The sequence below is a fragment of the Dromiciops gliroides genome, chromosome 4 (genome assembly GCF_019393635.1).
Source record: "Dromiciops gliroides isolate mDroGli1 chromosome 4, mDroGli1.pri, whole genome shotgun sequence".
Lineage (NCBI taxonomy): Eukaryota > Metazoa > Chordata > Mammalia > Microbiotheria > Microbiotheriidae > Dromiciops > Dromiciops gliroides.
Genome location: NC_057864.1, coordinates 85038049 through 85054184, shown reverse-complemented (window position 1 = coordinate 85054184; position 16136 = coordinate 85038049). Strand labels below are relative to the sequence as shown.

The 16136-nt window shown below is 35.3% G+C and overlaps 1 protein-coding gene across 5 annotated transcripts in view; it reads left to right on the top strand.

The window, feature by feature from the left end:
- The window catches only part of BRINP3 (BMP/retinoic acid inducible neural specific 3), a 551226-nt gene that overhangs the window by 325231 nt on the left and 209859 nt on the right, over positions 1 to 16136 (top strand). For all 5 annotated transcript variants that reach the window (XM_043962626.1, XM_043962623.1, XM_043962625.1 and 2 more), the window contains one exon: positions 12731 to 12921. In XM_043962626.1, the coding sequence (XP_043818561.1) occupies positions 12731 to 12921 (191 nt within the window). The remainder of the gene's footprint in view (positions 1 to 12730; positions 12922 to 16136) is intronic.

Here is a 16136-nt window from a genome sequence, read left to right as displayed (position 1 = left end):
TCAACAAAATAGATAATTAGATTTGACAGTAGGTTCTATCCTTAAGGTAGAACTAGAATGATTCAACCCAACACATCATTTTTCTAGGATTTTAATCTTTGCTGAACAGTGGCAAATAAAAACTTTATTGATTGAAACCCAATGCTTTATGGAAAATTAAAACTTTGATTCTTACATTTTGAAAAATCCAATTTCTAATTGATCAAAGCATACAGATTTGCTTTTTTATTCCAAGATATTTAATGTAAATCCTTTCTTGATTAAGTCCCCTTCTTTTTCCACACTTTTGAGTGCTGATTTAATTTATTATATTGATCATTACCTGGAATGTGGTCACTGTTCAGAAAACAAATTACACAAAGAATATTCTTGTAGCAACAAGTATTACTAGGTTGTGAAAGCTAAAATTGTGATCCCTAACAGTCATTTTGATTTTTGATACCTGAAGTTTTCTTCTTGTATTTCAAGCAGCATCAAAGTTTTTAAACTCTTGTCTTTATTTAAAACAAGTTTAATTTATTTAAATTTAAACACAAATACACTTGACACTTTCAGGTTAGGAGAAAAGTAAGTTATTGAAGTTAAACAACAAATTGTTACAACTCTAAAAGTTTTACAAATCATCTAGAATCCAAGTGAAAGATCTTCTCCTTTGGTAGATATATAAACGCTGAACTACTCATTCCTATTATTTATTACAACTCTTAGAGGAATATATGTTTTGTGGGGCAATGAGGATTAAGTGACTTGCCCAGGCTCACACAGCTAATAACTGTCAATTGTTTGAGCCTGGATTTGAACTCAGGTCCTCCTGAATCCAGGGCCAGTGTTTTAGGCACTGTGCCACCTAGCTGAGGCTAGAGGAATATTTTTTAAACCATTATCTCTTTAAGCAAATACCTTAAGATTATTGGTTTTAGGGGTAGCTAGGTGGTGCAGTGGATAAAGCACCGGCCCTGGATTCAGGAGGACCTGAGTTCAAATTTGACCTCAGACACTTGACACTTACTAACTGTGTGACCCTGGACAAGTCACTTAACCCTCATTGCCCCGCAAAAAAAAAAAAAAAAAAAAAAAAAAAAAAAAAAAAAAAAGATTATTGGCTTTACCAGGTACTTCCTGAGTACTTTGGGATAATTATATTACTTCATCTGTTGTATGATGGAATTGGACTACATTTCTTCCTAGTTCCCTTCTGTTTGTAAATTTGTCATTCTCTGATGCTGTTACTATATAGATTCCAACAATACATTTCAATATACTTTTTAAGGTTCATGTGGTTTTTTTTCCTTCTCCATTAACTTAGATTTATCAGTATACTCCCCATGTAAAGTTGCTATCTAGCTATACTGTCTAACAATCTAATGAGTGGTCACCAATTAATTGGAAGCTTTAGCAAGAGTTTAGACTTTTAAGCATTTATTAAAGAAAATTAGGATCTAAAGATCAGAGAGAAAGGTAAAAATCTAACAATTTCTAAGAGACCACATCATCCGACCTTCCATGGCGAGGTCAAGAACAAAAATGACCCAACGTTTCCTTCCTCCTCCCAGAAGCCTCTTGTCTAAACTGGAAACATCAAATGTCACTTACTGACGCCAAGGAGCTGACCTTCCAGGCCACATGGCTTGCCCTCAGAGGCCTTCTCCTCATGGCTGAGCTTTCCTACAGTAACTCTCCAGCAGGTGGCATCACTCCAATTGTCACACCCATAAATATTTGAACAGTTCTACTTAAGAAAATAATTCTCAAATTCAAATCCATAAATGTGCCTATTACTTCTAATTATGGAATTATTCCAAGAATCCATTTTTAATATTCTCTGATATATTGCCACATACACACCATTAAAGTACTCTTTTGTTAATACTGATCTTTCCATGAGTTTTATTCCCTTCCTGTATTCAGAATTGAATAATGGTTTTCTGTAGGAAAATAATTAGAAATAATGAAATAATAATAGTGATAGCTATGATATAATAATAGATATAATACAGTTCCATAAAGAATGAAAGTTTTCATGTTAGAATTACATACAAATCTCAAAACATTGCCTTTTTATCTTTTTATGATGCATGTGATATGTTTTCAAGGCAAATTAAGGAACATAAAGGCAATTTAAGGAACATAAAAGAGAAAAGCTTCTGCAAATGGATCAAAATACAGTTTTTTCTGATTATTAGTCATTTCTCTGTAGCTTTTGTTGGTAACTTTTATTAACTTTTGTTACAAGAATCCTCTGAAACACTTAATGATATATGTTTTAGCAGTTCCCCTAAAATGCCCCAATTTAAGGACCACTCATTGGCACATTGTCTTTGAATGATGAATTTAAAAATTTTGGATATGTAAAGAAATTAATTTGTTTGTGTGTGTGTGTGTGTGAGAGAGAGAGAGACAGACAGACAGAGACAGAGAGAGGGAGATCTATTTAATACTCTGTACCAACATTGGAGTTAGAAAGACAAAAATAACCCAGACCTTATACTTAAGAATCTTTTGTGCTAATGGCAAGATAATATATACACATGAGTTTATACAAAAATATATACAAAATACATAGAAGGTATAGAGAGTTCTAGCAGTATAATACTTGACTTCATATGGTAGGAGGAACTTGAGATCAAAGTTGGAGAAACATGGTATTCTAAGATGTACTAGGAACAAGGGACAAGACTTGAATATGAATTTATTAGGCACCTGTTACATGCCAGGCATCATAGTTTTTGTTTTGTTTTGTTTTGTTTGTTTTTCTGCTTTTGTTTTATTGAGGGCAATGAGGATTAAGTGACTTGCCCAGGGTCATACAGCTAGTAAGTGTCAAGTGTCTGAGGCCAGATTTGAACTCAGGTCTTCCTGAATCCAGGGCCAGTGCTTTATCCACTGCACCATCTAGCTGCCCCCAGGCATCATGCTTAATGATTTACATATACTATTTCATTTAATAGTAATAAAATTTTGATAGCACTTTTTTGTGTGTGAGGCAATTGGGGTTAAGTGACTTGCCCAGGGTCACACAGCTAGTAAGTGTTAAGTGTCTAAGGTCGGATTTGAACTCAGGTACTCCTAACTCCGAGGCCGGTGCTCTATCTACTGAGCCACCTAGTTGCTCCAAACAAAGGATTTTTTGTTTTGTTTTGTTTTGTTTTTTGCTGGGCAAAGGGGTTTAAGTGACTTGCCCAGGGTCACACAGCTAGTAAGTGTCAAGTGTCTGAGGCCGGATTTAAACTCAGGTACTCCTGAATCCAGGACTGGTGCTTTATCCACTGAGCCACCTAGCTGCCCTTGATAGAGCTTATAATGTATCAGACACTGTTCTAAGCACTTTAAATTGTCATCTCATTTGATCATCACAGCCATATTGGAAGGTAGATGTTTTTATTATAACAGCCACTTTTACAGATGAAGAAACTGAGACAAACAGAGGTTGAGTGACTTGCCCAGTGTCACCTTACAAATAAATTTCTGAGATTAGATTTGAATTTAAGTCTCCCTGACTCCAGGCCCAGGCTCTACTATGCGGGCTAGGTGTGTCTAACAAGGAGAGGGACTATTTTACAGAAAAGGGAAAGAAGCTGAGAAAAAGCATATCAGTGAGAGAATCAATGTCATTTCTGAGAAAAAGCTATAAAGTCAGTATGACTAGAACAGAGTTTGGGAAGGGCAATAAAGTGTAAAAACTTTGGACAGGTCATGACAATCAGTTTGGGGACTGATTGTGAAGGGTTTAAAAAATCAAGATGATTAGGGAAAAAAAAGGAAAGAAACCTACATGTTCTAAAATATTATAACTACTTCCTTTGTGGTGTTAAAGAACTGGAAATTGCAGGGATGCTTGTCAACTGGGGAATGGCTGAACAAATTTTTGTCTATGATCATGATGGAATACTACTGTTCTGTAAGAAATGATGAGATTGATGAACTTAGGAAAACAAGGGTGGACTTGCATGAAAAAAATGAATAGTGAAATGAGCAGAATGAAGAGAACTTGTGTACAATAATAACAATATCATTTCAAGAACACTTTTGAATGACTGTCATTTTGACTATTATAAATATACAAATTAATTACAAAGGACATATGAAGGAAGATATTATCTGCAACCAGAGAAAGAACTGAAAATAGAAATATGTAAAGAATGATTTTACACATGTATATATATGTAAATATGCATATGTATATATACACACATACATAAATATACTTACATATACATACATATGTATTTATGTTTAATGGTAACGATCTCTGGGGGGGGAGGAAAGAAAAAGGTTACATGATAAATTTATTATATATTTAAAAGTAGTAGCAAATTGTACATAATAAATCTGTAGTTTTATGTACAATCATCTTGTGCCCCCTATACTACCATGTTATGGAAATGCTTGTTTTATTTCTTAAATTCAGAATTAAAAACAACAAACAAACCAACAAATAAGGGTTCTAGGCAGCCATTAGACTATTTTATGAGATGAGCGACATGGTAGGACCTGCTCTTTTGAAAGATCCTTTTCAAACACCAAGCATGCATATAAATAAGTGAAGTAAAAATAAAGTAATGAAGTAGAAGTCATTTATTGCTTGGGGGATTAAGAAAGGCATCATGGAGAAGGTAGTATTTAAACTGGACTATGGAAGGGAGGTAAGGATTCTAAGACAAGAAGATGAAAAGGAAATAGCTTCCAGGCATGGTGGATGACCCATACATGTCACAGAGCCAGGAAATTCAACGTTGTGAGCTGAAGAGAAATAATAAAGTCAGTTGGTGTATGTCAATCTAGTGTATGTGAAATGATGTCACATCAAATAGCACTGGTTAAGAATGGACAGAATCAGACAGTAAATGAACTTTATATATATATATATATATATATATTTTTTTTTTTTTAGTGAGGCAATTGGGGTTAAGTGACTTGCCCAGGGTCACACAGCTAGTAAGTGTTAAGTATCTGAGGTCGGATTTGAACTCAGGTACTCCTGACTCCAAGGCTGGTGCTCTATCCACTGCACCACCTAGCTGCCCCAGTAAATGAACTTTAAATGCTAAACAGAGTTTGTATTTGATTCTAGAGGCAATAGGGAATTACATGAGTTTTGTGAACAGATCAGTGTCTTGGTCAGACCTCTACTTTTGGAAATAATTTTGACATCTCTAAATCATCTGGATGCTTTAGAAAGGAAGAGCTTAGAGGAAGTGAGATCAGTTTCAAAGGTATTGAAATAGTCTAGGTAAGAGTTGCTGAGAATCTTAACTAGGATGTTCACTCAACTGGAATTTAAGTGCCTACTATGTTCCAGGCACCGTGCTAAGTCCTAGGAATACAAAGAAAACATTTTCTGTCCTAGAGGAGCTCACAGTGTAATGGGAAAGAGATACAACATGTCAACAACTGTGTATAAACTATGTATGTGTGAGTGTGTGTGTGTGTGTATATATATATATATATATATATATATATCATATATATATATATATATGATAAATTGAAAATAATCTCAGAAAGAAGGCACTAAGATTAAAGAGGACTGTGAAAAAATTCTTATAGAATGTAAGACTTTATTTAAGACTTGAGGAAAGCCATCAAAACCAAGAGGTAGAGATAGGAAGGGAAACATTCCAAGTATGGGTGCAGGCCAAAGAAAAATGTTCTTTCAGGAGAATGGAATATCTTTTGTGAGGAACAGTAATGAGGCCAATGTGACTAGATAGCAGAGGTTATGTAAGGGACTAAAGTGTCAAGAGACTGGAAAGGTAGGAAAGGGCCAGGTTATGTAGAGCTTTGGAAGACAAATAGAGGGTTTTATATTTTATTCTGGAGGTGATAAGCCACTTGGGTTTACTGAACGGAGGGACAATAACATGGTCAAATCTGTACTTTGCGAAGATCACTTAGCTGGCTGAGTGGAAGGTAGCTTGGAATGGAGAGATATTTGTAGCAGGGAGACCAACCAGTAATGTACTGCAATAGTCCATGTGTAAAGCGATGAGAGTTCACACCATGGTGGTAAGCAGTGTTAGAAGAAAAAAAGGGGCAGCTAGGTGGCGCAGTGGTTAAAGCACCGGTCCTGGATTCAGGAGGACCTGAGTTCAAATCCGGCCTCAGACACTTGACAGTTACTAGCTGTGTGACCATGGGCAAGTCACTTAATCCCCATTGCCTAAAAAAAAAAAAAAGAAGAAGAAGAAAAAGGGGTTGTATATATGAGAGATGTTGCAAAGGAGGAAAAAATAGGACTTAACCATTTATTGGACATGGAGAGTTAGAGAGATTTAGAAGTTGATGATGACATTGACTTCTAATCAAGGGTCACTGGGAGAATGGTGGTACCTTTGACTATAATAAGGAATTATGAAAGAACGAAGGGTTCTGAGGGAAACATAATGAATTTAGCTTGTGTCATATTGAGGTTATGATGTTTATGGTAGGACATTCACTTCAATAAAAAGAGATGTAAGATTAGGGTTAGGAAAGAGAAGAGACATCTTCATAAAGATTATAATTAAATTCATGGGACCTGATGAGATTACCAAGTGACTACAGTGTGTAGAAAGGGATGCATTTGCATTATAGAGATTTTGATCAGCCAACATAAATAAATTAATGGCTTTTCAAAATAAATACATTTTTGACATACATGCAAGGCCTCAAAATATACTGGGAAGAGCAGTAGAGCTTGAAGTCAGAAAATCTGGGCTATATTCCCATTTCTACCTTACATTAGCTCTTTTGATCCTGTGTACAATACTCAAACATTCAAACCTCAGTTGCCTCATCTGTAAAATGATGACATCTAGATATCCAGTGATAAAACCTTATTTGGCCTTGTTACATAAAACATTGCTCAGATTCACAAACCCAAATCATCCATTGCCAATTATGAATTTCTTTAAAAATAAAAAAAAAAGGGAACAAAAGAGAAAAGGAAAAGGATTGTGTTGTTCTATGCTCTCATTCTCATAGGAATAATAGCAAAATCTGAATGGAATGGATACAGTCATAAATTCTTTGGACTTTTACTGTATTATAAAGATGAAATGAGATAATTATATAAGGTTTTTAAATACATTCTTTTTTTTTTTAATCTGGACCTATGATTTCCTCATAGATGAACTTCTTGTGAAGAAACTCCCTTTACCAAGGAAGATCTAATCTTCATTTCAGGGAGTTTCCTGGAGACTTCAAGAGTTTAAGTGATTTATTCAATCTATTGTTCTACTGAAATGTTAATGAAAGTAAAGATAGTGTACAACCATCAGATATAAAGCAGTAACCATCAATAAGATGGAGTTAAATGCTCCTTTTCAAGCATGTACTCACCTTTCATTTTAATCTATAATATAAAATAATTCTCTACAGTGAAATGGGGAATATATATCGGAAAAATTCTATTTCATTTTTCTTCAATTTCAGTTTCTAAATTGAAACATTTCTATTTGATACATGGGGATGGGATTAAATGGGAGAAGGCTTGAATTCTATAATGGCTTATATTTGGGTGGAGTGCAGAGTTAGAACATTGAGGACTGTGATGATATAGAATCAGAAAGTAAATTCTGAGGGCTTTTTCCTGTGGCATTGAATAAAAAAGATAATAGCTTTGTCTTTTCATAGAATAGAGCATCAAAGTTTTCAGGGCTTGGAAGGAAATTGGTGGAAACACTTTGCAATTTTACATGTATTTGTATACACAAAATGAAATTATTTTTTCACTGTAAAAAAAAGTGATTTGCTTATTGTCATAGAGCAAATGTGGCAAAAGGAAGACTTTAACACAGGGCTTCCTGGCTTCAAGGCTCAAACCAGTACTCCATGCTATCTTTCTCTAAAACCTATATGTTATCAAAATATAAGGAATTATATTAAGGAATTTCAGAAGGATACTGTTGGATGAGTGTTACTCATTGTGGAATTATGCCACAATAGTGACCCTTGGTTCTCTAATGTGCCAGCAGACTACCAACTTTGGCATTTCCTACCAAACTGAAAAGTCTTTCAGTATTAGCCATGTGGTTGAATGGTCATTGTATCAATCCTAGTTCTTAAGGAAGTTGTTTGTACAGTTCCATTGTTATTGTACAATGTGTTATTATAGTTTTTCTCATTTCATTCTTCATCTTTTTATAAGGGCCTTCAAGATTCTTCATTTTCATAATATGTATACTATAGTAGAAATTATTCTTCTGCTTCTGTTTGCTTAGTTTGAGTTCTTATATGTCTTTCCATATCTTTTTGAAATAATCTTTCCCCTCATTTTGTATAGCATGGTATTCCATCAAATTCATATGATACAATTTACTGAGCCATTCTTAAACTGATGAGCATCCTCTTAGTTTCCAGTTTTGTTTTTCCCATTGGTAAAAGAGCTGCTATAATATTTTGTATGTATAGTACCCTTATTTCTTTTTTTATCTCTTTCACATAGAGGCATAGCAATGGTATAGTTAGGTCAAAGGGAATTAATTGTTGAGTAATTTGGTGTGTATAATTTCAAATTGCATTCTAAAATGAGCTGTACCCATTCACAGGTCTGTGAATCATAAACAGTAGTACATCAATGTGCCTGTTTTTTCACAGCCCCTCCAACATTTATCATTGTACATTATTTGTTATTTTGTCACTATGATGATTGTGATATCTCACACTGGTAAAATCATAGATCTTTGTAGCACTGAATTGTTGTTTCACATATTAGCAAAATGAATGCATAACATTGCCCAGAGCATGGACTATCTTCAAGTATGAACTTTACCATTAAAATAACACTTTTAAAGGAAAATTGACACATTAATGTGATTGCTCAAGGTCCCAGAAAGCATAGATCTTCCAACAACAAATTCAGTCAGTACTAATTCTTACTATGTACTGAGAAAAAATTGCATATCAATTTTAATCCTTTTGAAGATGTACAATACTGGGACCTCAGAACATCAAAAATAGGTCAGTATTACTTGAATGGTACTACCTTCTTCACTTCCATTTATTCACTAGGGTAGCAGGTTTCCTAGTTTTCAACCCTGGAGATCTTTTCACATGACAGGGTCCATTTATTAACTCTCACTCTCCTGAAAAGCTTTGTACTTTGAGACTGAGTTCCCATCAGTATCTGCTGCAGGGGGATAGGGCTGTGTGGCAGGTGTCTGTAAATAGGAAGCAAAACTCCAAGATTGTGAAGTTGTAGTACAAACTTTTTGTGCTGAGAAATTCCTGGGGGTAACTTCACAACATTAGCTTCTTTATAGCCTTGGGTATCTGAAGGAAGAAGAGTTGATAAGCTTTACAGTGAAATCTACTTTAAGTTACTTTGCAACAGGGATATAGATCCTGACTAGAAATATGCAAATAGCTGCTTTAAGATAAGAGAGGAATTTAGTGCTAGTCCTACACCAATTTTTGGAGCATGAATATAGGCTAGGGGCTGTACAAAAATTAATTATTAACTAATCTAGTCAAAAATTATATAATTGGACTTATGAAAAATTATAAGTTTAGGAAAAAATATAATTGGGCTGTAAGTCCCTTTCATGGTCACCATTGAATATGAAAATATTTTGAATGATTTGGCTAATTTGGGGCTAATCTGACTGGAGGACTAATCTGGGAACTTTTTACTATTTGGTTATCTGACTGCTGTTAATTTAATGTGGGCCGTTTATAAAGTTCCACCACACTGCTCCACTCCCAAATTGGTAAGCAAAATATTAAGAAGCCTCTTAACTAAATAATCAAAGCAGAGTTTATTTATGAGATACTAATTAAAATTAAGAATACAGGGAAATAAAATGTACAACCTGACTGCATTCCTGTTCTGATGCTTCCACCTGCTGCCCTTGGAACTTTTTTAATACAATAAGGGCTATAGCCGCCTCTTGCCTTAGGGTATGCTCCACCTTTCTCTAACTTTCACTCTTTTTCTCCTTCTCTCCAGCTTCCCTGCTTCACTTTCACTTCTAACTCCACCTGCCTTAATCTTCGCTTCCTCCAACCTGTACTCTGTGCTGACCACTTCTGTGCTCTCCTCTGCCTCCTGTTCTGTCTGTTTCTATGCTCTCTTAATCTTGTCAGCTTCCTTTAATCTTGTCCTTTGGCCTCCCTGTTCTTCTTGTCTCATCCTATCTCCCTTGCTGTCTAACTCCCAGGTCTATATATATCTTTCTTATCTCCACTCAAATCTTGGGGCTTTTTTTGCGCCCCCACAGACCAAACCAATCCGTCAGCCAGAGCTGTGGCTGGGGGCGGGGGGAGGGGGGGGGATGCTCAAGCATCATGTGCCTCAGCACAGCTTACGCCAGAGCCCGGCCTGGACAAGCCCAGATCTCTCAGATAGTTCCGCTCAGGGTGGAGTGAGCTAGTGCTCCCTCCCCACAGCTCTCTGACCTGGTGTCTTGTACAGCCCACAGGGCTTTTTGGCTCAGCTGAAGTGGAGGGAGAAGGGCACCAGCACCTCTCACACAGAAGAGACCCTGAGGGCCTAAGGCTTTCTAATCTCTGCCTAAAGGTAGGGTCCCCAAATCAAAATAAATTTCCGCAGGGTCATAGGGAAGCTGCTGCTATTACTTTTGATGCTCCTGAGGAAACAAATTTTTAGTGGTGTATGTTGTAATAAATCACAATTTTAAGCAACATTTAGGTTTTATACAAGCTAGATTTTGAGGGAGATTTGAGCAAGTATTTGAATCAGTTTTAATTTTCTTTCTAGAAACACATATTGGAAATGTAATTTTCAGATAATATTATTTGCTGTCCCTTTATAAATATCAAAATATAAACATCAAAAATATTCTCTTTCACAGGATAAACATGTGTTCTTAATTTGTATTAATTTTCAACCAAGATTATATCAATTTTTTTTGTGATTTGTTCTTTGGAGGATGGGGGTCATAGGGAGCAAGTTGAGGAGAAAGGAAAGAAGAGGCATGATATCCCCCTAGGGTATGTTGTTTGGCTCACATGCTTTTTTGAAAGTGGAATAGAACCTTATGAGTGGGCATATTGCCATTATAACAGATGGGGATACCAAAGAACTAGAGCAAGCATCAGGTTGGACAGTTATAGACCACATTCCCATGCAAGAATATAGCAGTGGTCTATAGCGCTCTCATGTGGGATATAAAACCACAGTAGTTTTGCTGTTTCATCTCAGGGTTAAGAAAAGAAAATATAGAATTCTGAATTAGTTGTTTTGGCATTTGACCGATGTGGCCAGCCCATCAGAGTTGCATTCTATGCAGTCCAGTCTGAAACTTGGTAATTCAGCTTGAGAAAGGACCTCAGTAGGGGCAGTTAGGTGGCATAGTGGATAAAGCACCAGCCCTGGATTTGGGAGGACCTGAGTTCAAATTCGGCTTCATACACTTGACACTTACTAGCTGTGTGACCCTAGGCAAGTCACTTAACCCCCATTTCTCTGCACAGGGAGAGAGAGAGAGAGAGAGAGAGAGAGAGAGAGAGAGAGAGAGAGAGAGAGAAAGAGAGAGAGAGAAGACCTCAGTGCCCAGTACCTTATCTTGCCAGGTGATCTTGATTCTGAAGATAACCTGGCAAGAAGAAGGTATTCATAGATAGAGAAAGAGAAACTATTATATATATATAATTATATATATATATATATATATACACACACACACACACACACACACACATGTATATGGATATACACACACATATATATGTATATGTATATATATATGTATATATACATATATACACACTAGGTAGTAAGGTCCATATATATGTATATAACCTCTATCTCCAACCACATTAATACCTAGTAGGGCAGACAAAATAAGTGTGCAAATAATGATAACTCCATATAGAATTACATAAGTACCCTAAGATATGGTCAGGAAAAGTATAAAGGTAAGCTGAGAATGATAAAAAGAAAAGACTTGGGGCAGCTAGGTGGTGCAGTGGATAGAGCACCAGCCCTGGAGTCAGGAGTACCTGAGTTTAAATCCAGCCTCAGACACTTAACACTTACTAGCTGTGTGACCCTGAGCAAGTCACTTAACCCCAATTGCCTCACTAAAAAAAAAAAAAAAGACGACTTTCTTTCTTTTGGAGATTAGAAACAGTTTTACAAAGTAGGTGAATTTTGAGTTGGGTCTTTAAGAATGAATATAATTTTGCAAAGAGGTTATAAAGAGAGCATTATGTGTAGAGCAATGTTGTGAGCAAAAACAAGTAGGGAAGCTAGAAAATGCATGGCCTATTAAGGGAATTGCAGACAGTACCCATTATCTGGATCATAGGAAAGGAAAAGCAGAATATTAGAATGGAAAAGAAGAAAGCAAGAGTGTAGAGGAATAATTAAATAATAGACCTAGCACTAGAAGGGTTTCAAGAGTATATCTAGTAAAAACGTTTTTTTTTTTTTTTATAGATTTAGAAACCGAGGCTCAGAGATGTTAAATGAATTGTAGTGTGAAAAAGGAAGAATTTAAACCCTTTTGGTTGTAGGAATATGACAGCTATGCATGCTCTTTGATGAGCTAAAACATTTTGACTTTTTTTCCTCTAGTAAATTGAGAGACCAACATGTTTTCAGAACAATATAGTGGTGTAATCACTGCTACATAATGTTGATGGGGGAGCATATCATGACAGCCAAGGGAAGATATTTCAAGAGTCTGAAAAGGAGTAGTTTGAGTCAGAGTGGAAAATACATAAGAACTATTTTATAATATAATCAATGGGAGTTGATGACTGACTCAATATATTCTTGATGTAGGAGAGGAGTCACTCACAATTTTTGTGGATAAGCGGAAGTTGAGCAAGAGATCAGAAGGAAGTGATTCTACAACCAATAGTTCCTCAGTCACTCTTGAGACTCTTCATCAACTTGCTGCTTCCTATTTCATCGACAGGGACAGCACACTGCGGAGACTTCACCACATTCAAATTGCATCCACTGCCATAAAGGTATGAGTTTGTTCTGCAGTTGTATATTTTTCTTCCTTTGAAAAATTGAAATATTCATTAGCTACCATTAAAATTAGCTGAGTATTATTTTGTTTCCTATTCTTTTACAGTATGCATTTGTAATTGTGAGATAGAGTTGACACTAATTTTACCTGGGAGCTGAGTGCTGAACCTCAAGCCTTTTAATTAGGCAGTATAAAATTAGAACTATCCTAATTAGCTCACAGAAGACTGATTCTTTTCTATTGAACAGGGTCAAGATCATAAAGTTGTGTGAATGTAAATTTACCATTAACTTGAAGGCAGTGAGTGAATTTCATGAGTTTTGATTTTTTTCTCTCCAGAAACTTTGCTTGGTGTTCATTGGAAGTAAATGAGAAATCTTAGTTTCTTAAACTACTCTTGTAGTCTCCAAACTCTTTTGATTGTGTACCCCTACAAATAGAAAGTTTGGAGCATGTGCTACCCAATCTATAGATATTTGTTTGCTTATATATTACCTATATCCTACTATACTTATATATAAATATATGTTTACATATATATGTACACAAATTTTCAATATGTAAACCCTAAAACATATACTAATTGGACAAATTTAAAAGATGATATAAAAATAGACAATTAGATATGTGTGTAAATATACAGATATGTGTATGTGTAAAAACACAGATTCAGAACTGGAAGGAATCCCAAAAGCCATCTAGTTTAACCACCGCATTTTATAGATAATTAAATTGAGGCTTAGGAAGACTATTTTATTAAAACCAGAAATAACCATTTTAGTTTCAATAAATTTATCATTAATAATATTTTCACTGAGAACAGTATAGATAAGTATGTTGCACTATTATTTTGGCTTAACACTGTCATATAGCAAATTGTAAGTATAATTCTCAGTTCAACATATTCTGATACTTGGTTGTAAAGACTGTGCTACCTGAGAAATATACTTCACGAAATTATATATGGCAAATCTAAATGGCTGAAGTGCATTGTTGTTACTTGGGCAAACTAAATAATGGCACTCATTTTACAACCCCACCCACCAATTTTGCAAGGCTTTTGGTTGAATTTCAGCTAAGTTTCTGTCTTCCCTGATATCAGTTGTTTTGGCAAATTAATTAGTGTTGCATTTTTTGTACATGTAACAAATGGGTCTAAAACTTACAGAAGCTCTTTGGAAGATTTTTAAATATTTAGGAAAATTATATTTCCATGTTTTTAAGATGTACGAATATAATTTTTGTAGGTGACATTTACATTTTCTATTTTAGCAAAGAAAAAGCTTAGATTTAAAATATCTTGCTGTTGGAGCAGCTAAGTGGTGCAGTGCATAGAGCACCAGCCCTGGAGTCAGGAGGACCTGAGTTCAAATCCAGCCTCAGACACTTAACACTTACTAGCTGTGTGACCCTGGACAAGTCACTTAACCCCAATTGCGTCACCAAAAAAATATCTTGCTGTGATGGCTTCACACTGTTATTAATATCTAAAACCCCAAAAACATTAGGTAAGGCTAATCATTAATGCTAGTAAATAAAAAAAATCCGTATTTAAAGTAATCTTGGTACTTTTGATTTTCTTAACCAAATTCCTTGTTAGGTTTAATCAAATTGTAATTGCTTTTAACTCACAAAGTAAGTGAAGAACTAATACTAGGATTATTAACAGTCAGTTCTACCATTTTGATTTTATATACTTGTGCTCAAAGTATTAGTGTTATCTTCAATCCTTGATTTCTTTGCAAGAATCTATTTAAAGGGGCAGCTAGATGGCGCAGTGGATAGAGCACTGGCCCTGGAGTCAGGAGGACCTGAGTTCAAATCCAGCCTCAGACACTTAACACTTACTGGCTGTGTGACCCTGGGCAAGTCACTTAACCCCAATTGCCTCACCAAAAACAAACAAACAAACAAACAAAAAAACCCCAAAAATCAACCAAACAAAAAAGAATCTATTTAAACTACTTGTCTATTACATGATGCTTTATCAGTTTAATTAAATTTAGATAATATAATCTAGAAATCCACAGGAGCAGGTCGTTGTGAATTGCTATTTGTTAGTATATGCTGGAAGTGAATAGACCAGTGAGAATGTCATGGACAGCTCCTCTCCATTGTAAAACTACCTTTTTTTTTTTTCCCTTAAGTTTTTTTTTTTTGGTACAATAAATGATATGTGACCCTAAGACATGTGAACTGAATGAGGGTGCCTGTATCCTTAAACCTCATGTTAAATATGACCAAAAATCAGTTTCTTTCTTTATATACATGTAAAAATAAATAGAAGTGCTAATATTTTCTTCCTATATCCCAGTACATCACATTTAGAGAGCAATGAACTAGAGATCTCTTGGGTCTTTTTGAATTTTTTTGTTCTCATGATGCTTTAGCACCATGAGGCTGGTAGAAATGAGAAATGTTGTAGGCAGCTTTTCACTGTCTCACATGCTTTCCTTGTGGGGAAAAAATGTAAAAATACGAGCTAGATGATAATAATGCTAGTTGAGTGATTGGACTTAATATGTTGTGGCTAATAAGTAAATGTCAAGTTAAAAGGAAGTCTGAATACAAGAGACCTAGACACTTTTTCCTTAGACTTGTGCTATTTAGCATCTGTGTGTGTGTAAGGCATAGATACCATGCCTAACAATTGTGCAGATGCCACAGAACTAAAAACCGTCAGCTAATTGTACATTGGATTATAGTTAGGATCAAAAATTAGCTCAATAGGCTCAAATGATAAATTGAATTAAGAAAAAATATATTTAATCAAGAGACATGTAATGTATGTCTTCCATCTCAAGAAAACAACTTCACAATTTTAAGATAGGGAGACATAGGTAGAGAGAAATTCATCTAAAAAATCTGGAGGGTTTAGTAGAATGAAAATTCAAAAATGAATGAACATTGTGAATACAAAGAATTCCTTTTTGGAAGTTTCCATTATGAAATTGTTCAAAAAGAGGAAGGCGATAGTCTTAGGATCATAAGAACATTGCTGTGGATTTGGAAGTGACCTCGCTATCTCTCTTGTAGGACCTCTAATTTTATAAATGAGGAAACTAAGGCACTTTTAAGTAACTTGTCCAATATCCCTTGTACTGTAGGTGATAGAGGCAGGATTTGAACGTAGGTTCTTTAATTCTAGAGCCTGTGTCAGAAGACAACTGTAAGAAAGTGTTCCATTCTGATCAATTAATTTTTAGAAAG